General features: G+C 39.8%; 1 protein-coding gene across 2 annotated transcripts in view; it reads left to right on the top strand.

The window, feature by feature from the left end:
* LOC126203232 (synaptic vesicle 2-related protein) overlaps positions 1-20,695 on the top strand; it is a 103,031-nt gene that overhangs the window by 21,353 nt on the left and 60,983 nt on the right. For both annotated transcript variants that reach the window (XM_049937477.1, XM_049937478.1), the window contains exons 5-6: positions 7,382-7,506; positions 14,658-14,721. In XM_049937477.1, coding sequence (XP_049793434.1) covers positions 7,382-7,506; positions 14,658-14,721 — 189 coding nt within the window. The remainder of the gene's footprint in view (positions 1-7,381; positions 7,507-14,657; positions 14,722-20,695) is intronic.

The following is a 20,695-nucleotide window of genomic DNA, read 5'->3' as shown; positions in this document are numbered from 1 at the left end:
ACACACCGTCAGGTGGCTTGCGGAGTATGGATGTAGATGTAGATGGACTGAGTATGGGAAGTTCCATCTCAGTCAGCTAGCTCATTACAGATGTTAAACATCGTAGGCTGGGCAGACTGGTAAAACAAGACAAGCATTGAACTGTGGTGGAACTAACATCAGACTTTAATGCCGGGCGGAGGACAAGTGTGTCTGAACACACAGTGCACCAAACACTTCTAATGGTGGGTCTCCGCAGCCAATGACACACACGTGTGCCATTGTTAATACCACGACATCAGCAACTACAACTGAAATGGGCATGTGTCCCTCAGCACTGGGCATTGGCATAGTGGCAGAGCGTTCAATGGTCTGATGAGTCCCGATAACTTCTTCATCGTGATGATGATTGGGGGGGGGGGGGGGGGGGCGCATGAATCCATCATCTTCCAGGGGAACAGCTCTGACACCACTGCTGCAGGACAGAGACAGGCTGGCGGTGGCTCCATTATGCTCTGGGGAACATTCACATGGGTAATCATTGGCATTGGTCCAGTGGAGCTTGTGCAAGGCACCATGACAGCTAAGGAGTATCATAACAGTTTGCAGACCATGTACATAGTATCATGTTTCCCAATGACAGTGGTATTTTTCATTAAGATAATGCACCATGTCACGAGGCCAGGAGTATGATAGAGTGGTTCAAGGAACACAGTGACAAGTTCCAGTTGATGTGCTGGTTCCCCAACTTGCCAAATCTGAACCCGATCAAACACACATGGGATGTGATTGAATGTGGTGTCAGAGATCATTGCCCCATCCCTGGAATTTATAGGAATTAGGTGACGTGTGTGTGTGTGCAGATGTGGTGCTAACTCCTTCCAGCAATGTACACAGGCCCCATTGCTTCCATACCACAGTGCGCTGCCACAGTTGTCCTTGTCAAAGGTGAACTCACTGGCTATTAGTTAGGTGCTCTAGCTGATCAGTGTATTTGTTATGGCAAAATCAATACTAGAGCAGCATCCATTTTTTTAAAAAAAGTTTAGTTTCTTTTTCAATTACGAATAGCCTTGGTCATATCTTGGTTAATAATGTGCACGAAAGTAGTATTTACCTTGAATCAGGTGTTTACACAATATTATCCTGATTGTGGTTCTTCGTATGTGGCGCAGATAGCAAGGTGTCTTGAAATTGGGTTCGATGAACAAGTTATTGTGGAAAGAAAGGACTTTGGCTAAAAGCCTTCGCTGTCGATTTAATTGAAAATGTGGATAGCATACCAGCCATGACCTCACAAATGAAGATGCTTCATTGAGGGAGCAGGGTGGATGTATGGACTTGGTGGAGAAGATGAAAGTTTTTTATTATCTTAAGTCCTTTTGTGCTAATCTCTTAAATGAGCAGGTAGTGGTGAGAAGCTACCAGTTTAGGGGGCTATTCAAAAACCACCTTGTTGTTGGCAGATGAAGCATGTCCTGGCAGGAATGTGGATCTACCTGTTATTTTCCTCTATATATGAATAATGCTTGAGAGGTCCTCAGGCAAGAAACAATTTGATGATGACAGATATTATTATGTTTTACCCGAACTCTTCGCAATAACTTCAGCTACAGTGTAAATAACATTAAATTAGGCCATTACTTATTTAATAAAATTGTCGGTGAACTCTAGCATATGTCTCATTATCTCAGAAGCTGTGATGCTGTAACTCATGATTTTATTACAGATTTTGTTCAAATGGTTCAAATGGCTCTGAGCACTATGGGACTTAACATCTGAGGTCATCAGTCCCCTAGAACTTAGAACTACTTAAACCTAACTAACCTAAGGACATCACACACATCCATGCCTGAGGCAGGATTCGAACCTGCGACCGTAGCGGTCGCGCGGTTCCAGACTGTAGCACCTAGAACCGCTCGGCCACTCCAGCCGGCACAGATTTTGTTAACATTTATTTTTCTAATATATACAAAAATATATAACTATTATGAAAAGGAAAGTTACTACTCACTCACACACACACACACACACACACACACACACACACACACACACACACACACACACACACACACGAGACTGCAGTCTTAGGCAACTGAAACGATAATAGTTAGTGGCCGAAAGCTTTAACAGTGAGAGTCTTTTTGTTGTGCCTATTTGCGACTCAGCATCTCCGCTATATGCTGAGTAGCAACTTTCCTTCTCGTAATATTGTTACATTCAATCCTGGATTTTCCATTGTTTACACAAAAATATATATGTAAAGGGATCTGTTTTCTTTTAACCTTTAATTGTAGCCTAATTTAGCAAAAAAATAGATGAGCTCAATTCACATTATTTCTTATTAGCTTGGGTAAGCCTGAATTAATTTTTATTACTTTTACTATCAAAACACCTTCATTTATTCCTAATGGATATTGATTAATACAGCATTGTTGGATTTTTAGCAATTAACCTTGTAGCTTGCATGTAACAGGCTGTCCTTCTGGAAGGATGTCAGGTTTATGACTGTATTGTGATAAAAAAATTCTAGGTTACAAAAGAAGAAAAATGAAAGGGCAAATCAGATTTTATGCACATTGTTGTAGCTTTTTTTGCTAAACATTCTGCAACTTGGGTACCTCTTTTTCTTCGCCTTTTGTCCACTTGCAAATCAGCAGTGTAGTATTCTTGACCATCATACATTCTATTGACTTAGAAGGTCTCCCCTTGCAAGTGGTAGAATAATTATTGCTACTCTATGATGAAACTTGATGTGTCTGTACAGAAGCCATGCCTTTTGAACAGCTACAATGATTAGCTGAGCATTTATGGAAAAAAATATTTTTTTGCCTCGTATTTTTTGCTTCTTAGATATGTACGATAAAGGTATATGTTTTGAACAACATGATCAGTACCTCCCACATGGCTGTTGTAAACTTGAAAAACTTTCATTTGAGGCACTGACACCCTCTGTTTCGAAACATCCAACTTGTCTGTGAGACCAAACTTGATCTTAGTTTATGGCAATGATAAAAATATTGTTCCACTGGCCAATTAAAATACCTGAAACGGTGTAAGAAAACAGGTTATATGTTTGTAAAGTAACAAATTTTCTGAATACCATTATATTTACCTGACTTTCTACCTGAACAGGATTTGTGGTCCCCTGGCCATGGGAGAGTGCATTTGGTGGGTGGCTGCATGTGTGAATGTGTACTTTTGCTAGAAAAAGAGCTAATGCTGGAAAAGTAGTGTGAGTCCTGTTTTCCATTCTGTGTTTCTGTGCTCCACACATCGATCTGCTGTGGGTGAGTGGTTGCGTTTCCTTTATTTATAATTATATATTATGACTTTTAGATTAATATTTTATATTTTATTTCTATGTTTATATTTTATGTGGAACTGACAAATTGCAGTTTTTAAGTAAAAGGTAGGTACTATATGGGGGCCATTTACTGTCTATGATGCATACTGTGGCTGAATGTGTAGGCTTGTATACAGCAGCCTTGGTGTGTGTGAATCGAGCTATGGATGGCTTAAGGTCATTTTAACATCATGTGTGTATATGAGTAAAAACTTTCTAGGTCTATATGACTCACTACCAAATTGCATATTTGTCTTCCTGTACAATCTTCAAACTTACACCTTCTAAACGATTCTTGATATAATCCTTCAATTGTCTGAGTCCTACATTTTCATATTCCTTTTAGCACTGATGATGGCTGTTCTGTAGCTGACTTCTAGCTAGATGTGCCATAAAATTACAGATTGATGCATGACTGTATGCTGTGTTCATCCCTGATATTAAAGGATGTTATTTTGTTCCTCTCTGCAGATCTTAAAATACCTCATCAGGTTGTTGGCCCTTGCTTCACGCGGTTTGGCTGAGAGAATTGGACAAGTTGTAATGTGAGAACTTTCTGTATCCCACAGTGTCACATCTAATAAGGTGAGGAGTAGCCCAACACCAGCAACACAAGAAGTTGACAACATAAACCTAAATGTCAAGGACAATGAAGAATGAGAATTTGTCAATCATGACAAGCAAACTCACATCAGGTCATTACAAGTACAGGAAGAGACAGAGCCTCCACAAAACAAGAGTAGCACAACAATTAATGGAAAAGCAACATATATCACAGCAGCTAATGGAAGAGCTATGAGACTACAGGATTGCTTCATTGTTCCCAAGCATGGTGCGAAGCTGATTGCACCCAGTATTATGCTTGCTATAGTTTCAAGGACGTAATTTCCAGTCTTGACTTGAAACACTGGAAAAAGGCAATTGCAGAGGAACTGGAAGCTCATGAGAATAACAAAAGGTGGAAGATTATTCCTAATACCAACAGCTCATAAGACATTGGTTCAGAGTGGGTCTTCAAGGTCTTGTCTCCATATCATCACTTAATACAAAGCTTGGCTTTGTCAGGGGGCATCAAATAGTAGTATGGAGTTTACTACAATGAGACTTTTCTGCCAGTTATGTGGCGTGCCCCATTAAAGATTTTCAAACTGTCACATATGAAATCTAGCGATGCTGCAGTTTGATATTTGCACTCCAGTTTTACTTGGCAATGTTGAAGGGGAAATCAATATGGAAATACCTGAGGGGCTATTGATTAACACAAAGAATCTTGGAATCTGCAAGCATGAAAAGGTGCTGAACAAGCTGAAGCAGGCTCCTCATTGCTGTATCACGAAATTTCTAAAGTTTCTTTTGCAGTTTAATTTTCAAGCAAATGGTACAGATGTATGTTAATTCCATGGCACAGTCAGTGGTGAAGCAATTATGTTAGCATTGTTTGTAGATGATGGAATTATCGCATCAAAGTCGAAGAAAGTTATTTGTAAAGTTGTCACAGCACTATAAGAATCTCTTGTATTACAATCAGAGATGGTCATTCTATTGTGGAAGTCTAAATTGAACAAAATCTTGGAGGTTAGAAGATGCTAACACATCAGAGCACTTACATGAGATGAATAATTGATAAATTTGGAATGGATGGTATAAATAGTTCGTCAGGGGTGTCCAGCCTGACAATGAAGTTAATTTATGGAAATACAAGAAAATTGTGCACTTGTTTTTCACTGTAGTTCTGATCACTAAAAGTTGTTAGAAGTTAGAAATCTCCATGTGAATATCCATTACTACCTATGTTTGCCATCTGGTAGTCTCATAACTCTGTTATAACAGGTTCAGTGTGATATCATATCCATTGCTACAAATGAGAACAACATTTGATTGTGAATGTGTCTTTTTACTTTTGTGTGTAGTTTGTATCATAGTAGGTGATTGGAGCAATTCAATTCAATTCAGTTCTTCATTAACAGCTGATGGATTAGCTTCCTAAAGGACTGAGTCGTCATCAGTTCCAGAAATTCCGCAGAAATTTGAATGCTGAGTATGATGATATCGTAAATTTCACAGAAGTAAGGTGGCTCAGTTAAGGCCAGATGTTAAAAATATTTTATTGCACAATTAATAAAATCAAATCACTCATGACATCAGCAAAATCTGTGCCAGAACATGACAATGCCAACTGGGTGGCAGAGTTAGCATTTTTGGTAGATTTAACTGGTCATGTAGGTGACTCAAACAGGCGTCTTAAAGGTAGAAACCTACTTATCAGTACAGTGTTTCAAACAATAAATGTGTTCCAAGTGAAACTGAAATTATGACAAGCACAAGTAAAGGCAAACCTTTTTTTTTCAACACATTGACCAAGAACAATCCTAAAGACAGGATGAAATGCTCAGCCATACTTTTCAGTTTGATGCAAGAATTTGAAAATAGAGTTTAGGATTTTTGGAAAAAATGAAAAATGTTGTATTTATGCGACACCTTGTAAAAACATTAGAGGTACACTACCAAATGATTTTCAGATGGAATGCATAGAGTTGCTGTCTGACAAATAACTAATAGAAAAATTTGATCATGTATTGTTGTTGGACTTCTGCAAATCCCACCAGCCCAGAGACAAGTATCACATGCTGCACAATTGTGCGTGTGTTATGTATGTCACCTTTGTCTGACAAAAATCTCGGACGAGCACCTTGAGAAGACCCAGAGAATTGCAGCCATTTTGATCGAACTTGATATTGATACATTAGTTTCCTGAAATCTCATATATAAAAACTCATATATAAAACTAAACCCATCTTAATTTTTTAGAATAAAGAACCATAAATTAAGAAATTATAAATTACTTGTTACCTCCGACTGTTGCTTCTTTTTTTTTATTCTTCTTCATCTTTTGCAGTTAATGTCAGGTATATTATGTTCAGCCCAAAAGTACAAGTAATCTTCTTCCAGTGTGTCCCAGATAAGTTAAGAGGTTGGGCTTAAGTGTTCCAGCCAATATTCAAGTGCATTTATTACCCTGTGAAAAATAATTAGAGATTTTAGAAGTATTGTACTGTGAATCAGTTGGATCACTTATGTTTTTATCTGTTATTTCACAGCCAGGTGTTTAGTTTACAGTGAACAGTTTGAGCAGGTTTTTTAATGATCATAACAATGTACATTGGTGAGAGGTAAAGAGAATTTTCCAGTATTTGATTAAAACAGAAGATTATGGTATAGAGCATTCCAGTAAAAAAGGAATGAACAACTACTAGTAGGTTTTCCTAATTCTGATTGTGCAGGTGGTCAAAACTCATGAAAATCAGCAACAAGATTTGTATTTCTTTTGGCACGTGGACTGGTAAACTGAGTTTCACAGACACAATAAATTGTTGCTTTGAGTACAACTCGATTCAGATATGTAGCTGCTGCTCCTGCTACAAAAGAAGCAGTCTGGCTGAGGAAACTAGTTAGTTATCTAGAGTTCAAGTCTGATAGGTTTACCACATTAAATAATGGCAATCAGAGCCCAGTTCAATTACCAAAGTTCAGAACACTGTAAGCTTGTGTGAAAAAGTTTTAAATGAAGAGATGCCAAAGAACAACTGGCTGATGTTTACCAAAGCATGAACCAAAGAGAGGAATATTAATTTGCATGCAAAACTTAATGTTGTAAAAGGACAAATGCAACCAATAAAAAACAGTGAGTGTGTTGAAAAAGTTCCTTGTGCTTGGATTTAGTTTGTGTTCATATGGATAATGTTCCTGGTTTCCAGAGATACACTACATTGACTGTTTGTTCATCATTGTGTGTGTTCTTAGTTTTAAGTAAGTCATTGTAAAGGACACTAGTTCAGTCAAATAAATGGGTAATGTAGTTGATACAAAAACATTAAGTCTCTCTGCAGGTCTTCAAACACCTTATTGAGTATAGTATTTGTAATGCTATAGTTATATTATTGTCATTAAGAATAGTGTCCATTGTTCATTGAATCAAAATTGATGCTAATTAATGAATAACTCCTTGTATTGTTACTCAGTTTTTGCTAAATCACATTATACTGCACAATGCAGGCACTGACTCTGTGTGGAGCACTGCTGTCGTGTTATGGCCTCCTGTCCTCACAGGCACCCAACTTCCTCTGGTTGTTACTGCTGAGGGGCCTGGTTGGCTTTGCCATAGGATGTGTGCCGCAGTCGTAAGTTTCAGTTCTAAGAAAAAGATTTGTTAATTTTTTTCTGAACAAATTTTTTGAAATGTTTAGGCATTAGTTCAGTAATAAGCTGAATACTATGGTATTATTACTGTGATTGTTCACTATTGAAAGAAACATACTTTCCCCAAACTCTATTTGGATTGATGCGCTATAGTAACAATGAACGATAATTTTCCATTTATAATTCATAATTTTATTTTTATTTGTTCTCTTTTTACTTTACTTACAGTTTCCCTTTTTATTACATTAAGTAAGGTGCTCAAAAAATGAGACAAATCTGGCATTGTAATTTGAAGCAAAAGGTTTATATAAATGTGTGCTCTGCTTTAGATGGTTCCTGAAGTAAAGACTTGTTGTTAATTGTTTGTAATACATTCCTGAGTTCACAGTAAATTGATAGCAGCAGAACATGTTGTGCTGTTTATGTTAGTTTATCTTTATGTTCCCCTAATATTTGCAAGACTATCCATGATGAGACAAAGCAGTTCATGTTATACACCCGTCTTCCTTCTTGGGAGGTATGTCTTCACGAACAAAAATGGGGTGGGTATGGAGATGTTGGTGGTCTGATAATGGTGCTATGCTGACCCACCAATCAGAGAAATTGTGGTTGAGATATTGCTTCACATATCTGCATCACTAAAACAGTACCAGTTGCAGCGTAGAGGTAACAAAAATTCAATTATCAGTTTTTGCATAGTTGTTGACCATATTCAAAAATTTACAATGCTGACAGAATCTAATCATTAAGATGTATAATCTTATGTTAAAAGTTTAACAAAATAAGACAAGTATTACAGTTAGAAGCTGTGTATTTGTCTTGAGACAGCAAACTGATGGAGCAGAAATACCTGGACTTCATTCAGCCAGAATTTGAGAATGAGAGCACCTAGCGATTTCCAATGAACTTTACACATAATTTCAAACCTTTATGAAACTTTTTCTTACTGACACCCACAACAAAATGATGAAAGGAAAGATGTTATCTCTTACTTCTTTTCACTATTCTTGCAGTCAAACTTCAGCATCAGACATGTTTTAATTTATTGCTTCTTTACTACTAATTCTGTTCACAGTGCATTTTGCAGTTCGGGATATATGACATAGACATTTAAGTGCATGAAAAACTAGCTTTTCTTAAAATAGTATGTAATAAAACTTCTACATCTGGGATAACATCTTAATTTACTACTTCTTTATTACTAAATCTTTGGAACCCCCTTTGGAGACAGTATCTACATATATCACTGAATGTGTGTGCAAAATTGTATCATTGTGCAACACACAGCTCAGTAGATATGTGTGGAAAACTGGTGTATGCTTAAAATGGAGCACAAATTCCCAGACTATGTTCATCAAGAGTTTCATAATGAGTACACTTAATAACTTCCAACAAACTGTAAGCTTAATTTCATATATCTCCCAAACTTTTTTCTCTTATATGCTTAAAGGCAAATATTTAACACTTTAATTCATTTGTAAGGTAATCAGATGTTTGAAGCTCCTTCATGAACAGGAATTCGATTCTTTAAAGAACTGTGTGTTTACTGGTGTGGTAGAATGTGCATGGGTTACATTATGTTATGTATTCCAGAAGTAGCATCCTCTGGTTGTTCAGTAAAGTGTTTTTCAAAAATGCAAGCAATTGTGCCCTGTTAAGATTCCATCAAAATAATGACACCTAGAAACATACCGGCATTGGGCAAAAATGTGGGAAGAATGTGGTGCTGTTGTATTTGAACGAGAATAGCACCTGTGCAATATCCTCAGTACGTTGCAAGTGTCGGTTGTAGTCAGGACAATGTTCTCTGTAGTTATGTCGGAGATGTGAATTTGAACATCAGCAAATTGTTGGTGTTCCTGTGGAGGATGCTTCTTTAACCAGCGTAGCCAAAGTGCTTGGTGTTTCAGGTGGCACTGTATCAAAGATTTATACCGCATATAGAGAGAGCAGAAATTATCATCCACTAAATCGCAACATGGTCAAAAGTGTGTGTTGAGTGATCATGACAGATGGTCATTGAAGAGCAAAGTGATGGGAAAATAAGAGGACAGTAGGTGCAAAAGTTACTGTAGAACTGAATGTCATGCTCATGAACCCTGTCAGCACCAAAACAACATGAAGGGAGCTCCATAAGCAGGGAGTTATGGGGTGGGCTGAGTATCCAAAACCACTCATCAGTGATGCAAATGCCCTTATCAGGAAAATGTGGTGGTGATGCAATAAAACCTAGACTGTAGAGCAATGGAAGAAAGTAATTTATTCTGTGTTTCACAGTTTTTACAACTTCCTGTTGGCTTTACATCCCAAGAGTGGAACATGGCGTGGGTTCAGTTACGATTTGGGCAGGCGTACCGTAGTATTCAATGGGCCCCACTTTTACTCTGTAAGATCCCATTACTGCCAAGGGTTTTGTGACTATTTTGGCTGATCTCATGGTACAGTATTTATTCCCCAATGGTAATGTTGTGCTAAAAGATGATACAGTCCCCCGTTCATACATCTTGCACTGTCCAGGACTGTTTTTGTGAGCACAAGGATGAATTGTCACATCTGCTGTGGCCACCACAGTCACCACATCTCATTATAAATAGTCTACTTTAGAGAGAAGGGTGCATGATCACTATCCACCTCCATTGTCATTACCTATTTTGCAGGGAGAATGGGTTAAGGTACCCTTGGAAACCATACTGTACCTTGTATTTATCCATTCTGAGATGAGTGGAAGCTGTTTTGAATGCCAACAGGTTTCCTACACCATATTAGGCATGGTAATGTGTTTTGTGTGTCCATATTTTTGTCTAATCCCTGTATAAAATGCTGCACCACAGTAATATAGGAATGAACTTGGAAATTTGTTTCTACTACAATGATCAGTAATTTTTGTGCTTGTTGTTTATACCATCCCATATTAGTGTGATTGTCAATAAATAGTATTAATGGAACCACACTGCAACCAGTATTTAACCAGTAATAAAATTCAAGTTGTGCAACACTGCCCCCAATATGAATATGTGCAGGCATAAGAGAAATATTTGCAGAACAGACACATTTGTAGGTCAGTAGTGAACAATATCGTGTGTCACTGTTCCTGCACACCTTTTTTTTTTTTTTAGCTGTTCATTTGAGTGAAACATGCACAAGATAACTTACCTCTTCACACAATCTGTTAAAAACTCTCAAAAAAATTGGATTATCCAGATGTGATATGTCTGAAAGATCCATTGCTATTCGTCTACATCATCAGAAGCAGTAAACAGATCATATTTGCATAGTCTATGTTAGTGCAAACATATAGCATTTTTGACGTTGGACAGTAAAATATTTTATGCTTCACACAGTTGTAATTGCAATCACTTGCACTTTTATAGTTACTGCAATAAACAAGCAACTGTAAGCTCAGTGATACTGTTTTGTAATGGTAAAGATATTCTAAACAAAACTTTTGGAGCAAAGCGGGGATGTGATAAAGATAAAAATGTTATGAAAAAACAAAGAACTAGTGTATATCTAATGTGTTCTATCACAGAAATTATTTAGATAAAAGTATACACTCCTGGAAATTGAAATAAGAACACTGTGAATTCATTGTCCCAGGAAGGGGAAACTTTATTGACACATTCCTGGGGTCAGATACATCACATGATCACACTGACAGAACCACAGGCACATAGACACAGGCAACAGAGCATGCACAATGTCGGCACTAGTACAGTGTATATCCACCTTTCGCAGCAATGCAGGCTGCTATTCTCCCATGGAGACGATCGTAGAGATGCTGGATGTAGTCCTGTGGAACGGCTTGCCATGCCATTTCCACCTGGCGCCTCAGTTGGACCAGCGTTCGTGCTGGACGTGCAGACCGCGTGAGACGACGCTTCATCCAGTCCCAAACATGCTCAATGGGGGCCAGATCCGGAGATCTTGCTGGCCAGGGGAAGTTGACTTACACCTTCTAGAGCACATGCGGACGTGCATTGTCCTGTTGGAACAGCAAGTTCCCTTGCCGGTCTAGGAATGGTAGAACGATGGGTTCGATGACGGTTTGGATGTACCGTGCACTATTCAGTGTCCCCTCGACGATCACCAGTGGTGTACGGCCAGTGTAGGAGATCGCTCCCCACGCCATGATGCCGGGTGTTGGCCCTGTGTGCCTCGGTCGTATGCAGTCCTGATTGTGGCGCTCACCTGCACGGCGCCAAACACGCATACGACCATCATTGGCACCAAGGCAGAAGCGACTCTCATCGCTGAAGACGACACGTCTCCATTCACACCTGTCGCGACACCACTGGAGGCGGGCTGCACGATGTTGGGGCGTGAGCGGAAGACGGCCTAACGGTGTGCGGGACCGTAGCCCAGCTTCATGGAGACGGTTGCGAATGGTCCTCGCCGATACCCCAGGAGCAACAGTGTCCCTAATTTGCTGGGAAGTGGCGGTGCGGTCCCCTACGGCACTGCGTAGGATCCTACGGTCTTGGCGTGCATCCGTGCGTCGCTGCGGTCCGGTCCCAGGTCGACGGGCACGTGCACCTTCCGCCGACCACTGGCGACAACATCGATGTACTGTGGAGACCTCACGCCCCACGTGTTGAGCAATTCGGCGGTACGTCCACCCGGCCTCCCGCATGCCCACTATACGCCCTTGCTCAAAGTCCGGCAACTGCACATACGGTTCACGTCCACGCTGTCACGGCATGCTACCAGTGTTAAAGACTGCGATGGAGCTCCGTATGCCACGGCAAACTTGCTGACACTGATGGCGGCGGTGCACAAATGCTGCGCAGCTAGCGCCATTCGACGGCCAACACCGCGGTTCCTGGTGTGTCCGCTGTGCCGTGCGTGTGATCATTGCTTGTACAGCCCTCTCGCAGTGTCCGGAGCAAGTATGGTGGGTCTGACACACCGGTGTCAATGTGTTCTTTTTTCCATTTCCAGGAGTGTATGTTATGTAAACTCTTTTGCTTCAAATGACCATTTTTGTCTCTAGCAGGACTATGTCATTTTTCCTCCCTGAGAGGACCTATTTAATATGTCCTGTATACGTGATGCTTGCAGAATGCACTTCTGAATGCCATTGCTGGTATATTGTTTTGTGCTATTTTCAGCCTGTTATGTGTAGTTCTTTCCTTTTATATTCCTCCTTAAGATGTGATGTGCAGATTGGAATTTTGCCAATATTTGACTCTAAATTTTGTGTGTGTGTGTGTGTGTGTGTGTGTGTGTGTGTGTGTGTGTGAAGAATACACTGAAATTTTTTGCAAAACATTCTGGAAGACATTTTATATGTGAAGGGCAAAATGGTAATCTCTACTTTATCTGATACTAAAGTGACAAATCATTTGTAATGCCTATGCTGGCTTCATTGACCTTGATATTCCATTTGTATTCTTCCATAAGCCTATTGCTGCAACCATTACTTTTTTCAAGAGTTCTCAAATTCCATTTAATAAAAAATACCTTGGTTTCACTGTACTAATAGGAAAAATTAAAAGCATTGGCTATGAAGAAAATGCAAGTATCTGTGTGTAATCAAATAATGGAAAATCCAGGATGGAATGTAACAATACGAGAGAAGGAAAGTTGCTACTCACCATATAGCGGAGGTGCTGAGTTGTGACAGGCACAATAAAAAGATTCACACAATCATAGCTTTCGGCCATTAAGGCCTTTGTCAGCAGTAGACACACACACACACGCGCACACACACACTCACGCAAGCGAAGTTGCACACACATCTGCATTCTCAGAGAGCTGAAACTACACTGCGAGCGGCAGCACCAGTGCATGATGGGAGTGGCGACTGGGTGGGGGTAAGGAGGAGGCTGGGGTGGGGAGAGGTAGGGATAGTATGGTGGGAGTGGCGGACAGTGAAGTGTTGTAGTTTAGACAGAGGGCAGGAGAGAAGGTGCGGAGGGGGGAGTGGTTAAGTAGCGGAAAGGAGAGAAATAAAAATAAATTAAAAGACTGGGTGTGGCGGTGAAATGACAGCTGTGCAGTGCTGGAATGGGAACAGGGAGGGGGCTGGATGGTTGAGGACAGTGACTAACGAAGGTTGAGGCGAGGAGGGTTACGAGAACGTAGGATGTACTGCAGGGAAAGTTCCCACCTGCGCAATTCAGAAAAGCTGGTGTTGGTGGGAAGGATCCATATGGCACAGGCTGTGAAGCAGTAATTGAGATGAGGGGTATCATGTTTTGCAGCATGTTCAGCTCAAGGGTGGTCCACTTGTTTTTTGGCCACAGTTTGACGGTGGCCATTCTTGCGGACAGACAGCTTGTTGGTTGTCATGCCTACATAGAATGCAGCACAGTGGTTGCAGCTGAGCAGGATATGATGGAACACATTTCTGGACATCTTGTGTGCTGTTCTTATAATACTAGATATTCCAGTGGCCCAATTGCAAAATTTGATGTCTTGGATACTCATTATATGCAATACCCAATATATTACACTCCATCTTTAAATTTAAGCCTTCATTAAAGTATCATGACCCATGTAGTTAACTATCAATATGTCATGCTGTTCTTCTGAGGTAGACAGGCTATAGTTGTCTTTCATAGAAAAATATATATGAAGGGATGTAATGCGGTGCATCATCAACATACAATTCACTAGGGCAGCTATTTTAATCTGAAAGGGTAGAAGCAATTAGTGTATTTACTGGGAATCTCAATGTTTGCTAATTAGTGGTTGTGGAATTCCTACTGTGAGACATGTCAGAGACTGTCACTGACATGCATCAGCCGTATATGGTGACCAATATTCGGTCACTTCTGTGTTGTGGAACTGAGTTATTGCTAGAGTTAAAGTAGTCCACAAAAGGGCACAATGTCAAATCAGCCAGAAAACAGAAACATTGCCCAGCAGCCTTGTTTGCCTGTGAGCTTGCCAAATTGCAACTTCAGTTTTGGAGAGGTGTGCTATTCACAGAATGAATGACAATCCACAGCATGAGTGTGAAAGGATAGTTTTCTTTATAGATCAAGAGTTAAAAAGGAGGAGATTTATGAACCTATTTGCTGGTTTTACATGAACTTTTAACAGATTACTGTTAATATTTGTGAATTAATTTTTAAATAAATAACATTTTGCAGCAAGTTACAAATTTTGTTGTATTGTATAATTTCAGAGTGACATTGTACGCCGAATTCCTACCAACAAAACAAAGGGCAAAGTGTGTTGTTCTTCTGGATGTAAGTACTATCCAAGCAATCTGTTTCATGTTATGATAAACCATAAAAAAACACTGTCAGAATTTCTTTTTATTCTAGGAGTGTCACATATTTAAAATCAAAAGTCTTTTTGTTCTTACTATTATTAATCAAATAGAGAACTCTTTCTCAAAGCCTTCACTGCCCACAACAGAGTGATAATATTCATTTATAGAGTAAGTTAAGAATCTGTGTTGGAAATTGTTTAGACAGTTGGGGATTTGATTTGATTTTTATTTTATTTTGATAGGGAAGCTAAAACAGCTTAGGTCTAACCCGCCACTGCCCGCACCGAAACAGAGTTTTTTGTGCAGTATCGCTCCCTGTATATCTAGTAAAGCCAACCAACGCTCTTAAATAGTGCAAGGAGTCCCTTTACCAGTTTTTTTGGTTAGACACAATTTCTTCAGGTCTAGTTGTCCTGAAGATTCTGTATCTTTTACTCTCCAATGCCATGCATTTAAAGATTAGGTGTGATGCAGTTTCTTCACCCTTATCACAGATCCTACATTTAAGGTCTTCTTCTGTTATACCCATTGTGTGTAGGTGTTCTTTAAATTCCCATGGCTGGTCATCAGTCCAGTTTTGAGTTTGATCTCTTTTCTGTTCTATCCCGGGATTACAGAGCATCTTTTAAAGCATGGCTTGGGCATCATTACCTTATCATGTTTTTGTTTATGGACCTTGGTCCAATATTCTACGTGCTGTCTACGTGTCTTAGGAAACAGTTGGGTAGTTCTAGATTGATCATAGCCTTGGTGATTGTCAGGACAGGTTCTGGTCCAATAAATGAAGTCGTTGGCCCCCATCCTGGCCATTCTGTTGGCTTGTTCATTGCCACAGATCCCTGAGTGGCCAGGGACCCACACTAGGTGTACCCTGTTGCTTCGCCCTAGCTCCACCAGAGCCCTGTGGCATTCTGCAACAATCTTAGATCTCACTGCAGGAGCTGCCAGTGATTTCAGGGCTGCCTGGCTGTTTGAATAGATGTAGATACTACGGTCCTTGTAGCACCTATGCATATTCTCCTCCACACATGCACTGATTGCAGTAATTTCAGCTTGGAATACCGAGGCCAGTTTTCCTAGAGAGATGATGCCCTCCAGTCTTGGTTGAACACCTTACACACCTGCCCCAACACCTTGGTCTGATTTCAACCCATCGGTGAACCAAAAAAAAGTTCCCCGTACTGTGTTGAACTTCTTTCTCGCCCTGCTACCTGCTTCCAATTATTATATTATTATATTATTATTATAAGTTGGGAGTTGTTATACAGTTGGCCGACATTTCCCCAGCTATTCCTATATTTACATCACTCACTACCTTAGTGTATGATTCTGGATATCCTGATGAGATCCAGTTTTTAGCCGTTTTAAGACTGTATGCCCCAGCTGCTGCCTCCATCTTGACCTAAAGGTGTAGTGGAAGCATGTCGAGCATGGCTTCCATCCCAGCTGTTGGTGTGCTGCTAATTCCACCTGTTATGGCTAAGCAGATAAGTCTCAGCACTTAGCAAGCTCCTTAGCTGCAACCCGCTGTTCTACCTTCTTCTACTACATTATGGCCCAGTAAGAAGTCCTAGGTCTAACCACTGTGGTGTATATGCAGTGCATACCTTTGGGGCTTAGGCCCCAGTTTTTACCACAAGCCCTTCTGGTACGCACTAGAGTACTTTCTGCCTTGGAGCAGATGCTCTTAATGTGAGGGGTCCATGTTAGTTTCTCATCTAAGGTTACCGCTAGATATTTCACTATCCCCTTCACAGGTGGAGTTTTATTGAAGAGCTTTAGATTCCAACTTGAGTGTTGGATATGCCTCTTCGTGAATGGCACCACAACAATCTTCTTAGGATTAACCCTTAGATCCTGTTTAATGCACCAGTCTTGCACAATGTCCAATCCTCCTTGAGTCATATTTCTAACTGTGTCAGTAAATTTGCCAAGTATTAATATGACAAGGTCATCTGCGTATCCATGGCAGGAGCATTGTCTGGAGTCTAGTTCCTCAATGAGTTCGTTCACCACTAGATTCCACAATAAAGGGGACAGAACTCCTCCTTGTGGGCAGCCTCTAGTGGTGTTAATTACCATCTTTTCATTCATCATGGTAGCCTCTACCTTCCTTCCACTAAGCATGGCCCTAGTCCACCTACATATAGTGGTCCTAGGTCATGCACCTCTGCTGCCCTTACCATGGAATCGACGGTTAGTTCTTCCACCTATGTTCAATGGAGCACGTTATCATGATTTCATACGGGATACTCTACCTGTTCTGTTAGAACATGTGCCTTTACAAGCACGACACAACATGTGGTTCATGCACGATGGAGCTCCTGCACATTTCAGTCGAAGTGTTCGTACGCTTCTCAACAACAGATTCGGTGACCGATGGATTGGTAGAGGTGGACCAATTCCATGGCCTCCACGCTCTCCTGACCTCAACCCTCTTGACATTCATTTATGGGGGCATTTGAAAGCTTTTGTCTACACAACCACAGTACCAAATGTAGAGACTCTTCGTGCTCGTATTGTGGACAGCTGTGATACAATACGCCATTCTCCAGGGCTGCATCAGCGCATCAGGGATTCCATACAACGGAGGGTGGATGCATGTATCCTCGCTAACGGAGGACACTTTGAACATTTCCTGTAACAAAGTGTTTGAAATCACACTGGTACGTTGTGTTGCTGTGTGTTTCCATTCCATGATTAATGTGATTTGAAGAGAAGTAATAAAATGAGCTCTAACATGGAAAGTAAGCGTTTCGGGACACATGTCCACATAACATATTTTCTTTCTTTGTGTGTGAGGAATGTTTCCTGACAGTTTGGCCGTACCTTTTTGTAACACCCCGTATAACTAAAGATTCTTTTGAAATTAGACATTTAGTACAAGGCTCTTTTCATTTGTTTTGTGTCATATGATACGGCTGCTTTCTTTAAGATATTGTATATTAACTTCACTGAGACACACACACACACACACACACACACACACACACACACACACACACACAAATATTTCTTTCCTTTTCATAAACCTGGATATAATTTGCCATAATGGTAGAAAAAAATGAACTCAACTCATATTTAAAATGGTTTCTTGGAAATTCAAATTTATTTTCTTGCTTTGCATTTATCTTTGGAACATAGCTGCAGACTTTATGGCAGAGTGGAAGAAGGATAAAAGCTAATGTAATCATGGGCTTTCTGCATATCAGTTTTCCAAAGCTTTGCCGACTGCTTCTCTACCTTTATGATTATGCAGTATTTTTCCTCTCTGTTTTAATAAAAATCTTATCTGCCCACATGATATTGTTTCATTAGCTACGCACTATGATTTTTCCTGAGGGTATGCAGCTATACTGTATAGTTAAATGATGATAGCATCCTGTTGGGTAAAATATTCTGGAGATAAAATAGTCCCCCATTCTGATCTCTGGACAGGGACTAATCAGGAGGACATCATTATCAGAAGAAACAAAACTGGCTTTCTAATGATCGGAGCATGGAATGTCAGATCCCTTAATCGGGCAGGTAGGTTAGAAAATTTAAAAAGGGAAATGGATAGGTTAATGTTTACATACACTGGGAATTAGTGAAGTTTGGTGGCAGGAGAAGCAGGACTTGTGGTCACATGAATACATGGTTATAAATACAAAATCAAATCGGGGTAATGCAGGAGTAGGTTTGATAATAAAAAATAGAAACACAGATAAGCTACTACAAACAGCATGGTGAATGCATTATTGTAGCCAAGATAGATACAAAGCCTACACCGTCCACATTAGTACAAGTTTATATACCAACTAGATCTGCAGATGAGGAGAAGATTGAGGAAATGTATGGCAAGATAAAACAAATTACTCATACTTAAGGGAGACAAAAATTTAATAGTCATGGGGGCTGGAATTAGATAGTAGGAAACGGAAGAGAAGGAAAAATAGTAGGTGAATATGGACTGGGGGAAAGGAATGAAAGAGATACCGCCTGGTACAATTTTTCAAAGAGCATCATTTAATCATAGCTAACACATGGTTTAAGGATCATGAAAGAAGGTTGCATATGTGGAAGAGATGTGGAGACACTGGAAGGTTTCAGATTGATTACATAATGGTAAGACAGACTGTGGAACCACAGTTTTAAATTGTTAGACATTTCCAGGGGCAGATATCAACTCTGACCATAATTTATTGTTTATGAACTGCAGATGAAAATTGATGAAGCTGCAAAAAGGCAGGAATTGAAGGAGATGGTATCTGGATAAACCAGAGGTTGTAGAGAGTTTCAGAGGAAGCATTAGGAAGCAATTGACAAGGATAGGGGAAAGGAATACACTAGATGAAGAATAGATAGCTTCAAGAAATTAAATAGTGAAGGCAGCCGAGGATCAATTGGTAAAAAAAAAACAAGAGATAGTAGAAAAAAAAACGAGGGCTAGTATATATTGAATTTAATCGATGAAAGGAGAAAATATAAAAATGCAATAAATGAAGCAGGCGAAAGGGAATACAGTCGTCAAAAAAACGAGATTGGCACGAAGTGCAGGAATGGCTAGAGGACAAGTGTAATGATGTAGAAGGATATATCACTAGGGGGTAAGATACATGCTGCCTACAGGGAAATTAGATACCTTTGGAGAGAAAAGAACCTCCTGTACAAATATAAAGAGTTCAGATGGAGAGCCAGTCCTAAGCAAAGAAGGGAAAGCAGAAAGGTGGAAGGAGTATATATAGGCTGTATACAAGGGAGATGTACTTGAAGGTAATATTATGGAAATGGAAGAGGACGTAGATGAAGGTGAGATGGGAGATGTGATACTGTGTGAAATATTTGACAGAGCACTGAAAGACCTAAGTTGAAACAAGGCCCCAGGAGTAGACAACTTCCCATTAGAACTACTGATAGCCTTGGGAGAGCCAGCCATGACAAAACTCTTCCATCTGGTGAGCAAGATGTAAGAGACAGGCAAAATACCCTCAGCCTTCAAGAGGAATATAATAATTCCAATTACAAAGGAAGCAGTAGCTGACCAGTGTGAATATTACCAAACTGTCAGCTTGATTAGTCGTGGTTACAAAATACTAACACAAATTCCTTACAGAAGAATGGAAAAGCTGGTAGAAACCAACCTCGGGGAAGATCATGTAGGGTTCAGGAGAAATGCAGGAACAAGGGAAGAATACTGACTTAAGACTTCTCATACAAGGTAGGTGAAATAAAGGCAAACCTACATTCATAGTATTTCTAGACTCAGAGAAAGTTTTTGACTGGAATACTCTCTTTGAAATCCCTAAGGCAGCAGTAGTAAAATACATGGAGTGGAAGGCTATTTACAACTTGTACAGAAACCAGACAGCAGTAATGAGAGTCGAGGGGGCATGAAAGGGACTGAGATAAGGTTGTAGTCTAGCCCCAGTGTTGTTCAGTTTGTACATTGAACAAGCAGTAAAAGAAACAAAAGAAAAATTTGGAGTAGGAATTAAAGTTCAGGGAGAAGAAATAAAAACTTTTTTGGTTTGCCAATGACATTGTAATTCTGTTGGTGACAGCAAAGTACAAAAGCAAAACAAGGATAATGCAATGTAGTCAAATTAAATCAGGTGATCCTAAGGGAATCAGATTAGGAGACAAGACAATTTAAGTAGAAGATGAGTTTTACTATTTTGGCAGCAAAATAACTGATGATGACCAAAATAGAGGGGATATAAAACATAGACTGATAATGGCAAGAAAAGCATTTCTGAAGAAGAGATAATTATTACCATTGAATATAGATTTCAGTCTTTTCTGAAGATATTTGTGTAGAGAGTAGCCATGTACGGAAGTGAAACATGGACGATAAACAGTTTAGACAAGGAGAGAATAGAAGCTTCTGATATTTGGTGCTACAGTTGGGTCAATCACATAATTAATGAGGAGGTACTGAATAGAATTGGGGAGACAAGAAACTTGTG

Source organism: Schistocerca nitens, chromosome 9 (assembly GCF_023898315.1).
Source record: "Schistocerca nitens isolate TAMUIC-IGC-003100 chromosome 9, iqSchNite1.1, whole genome shotgun sequence".
NCBI lineage: Eukaryota > Metazoa > Arthropoda > Insecta > Orthoptera > Acrididae > Schistocerca > Schistocerca nitens.
This window is presented reverse-complemented; position numbering and strand designations above follow the sequence as displayed.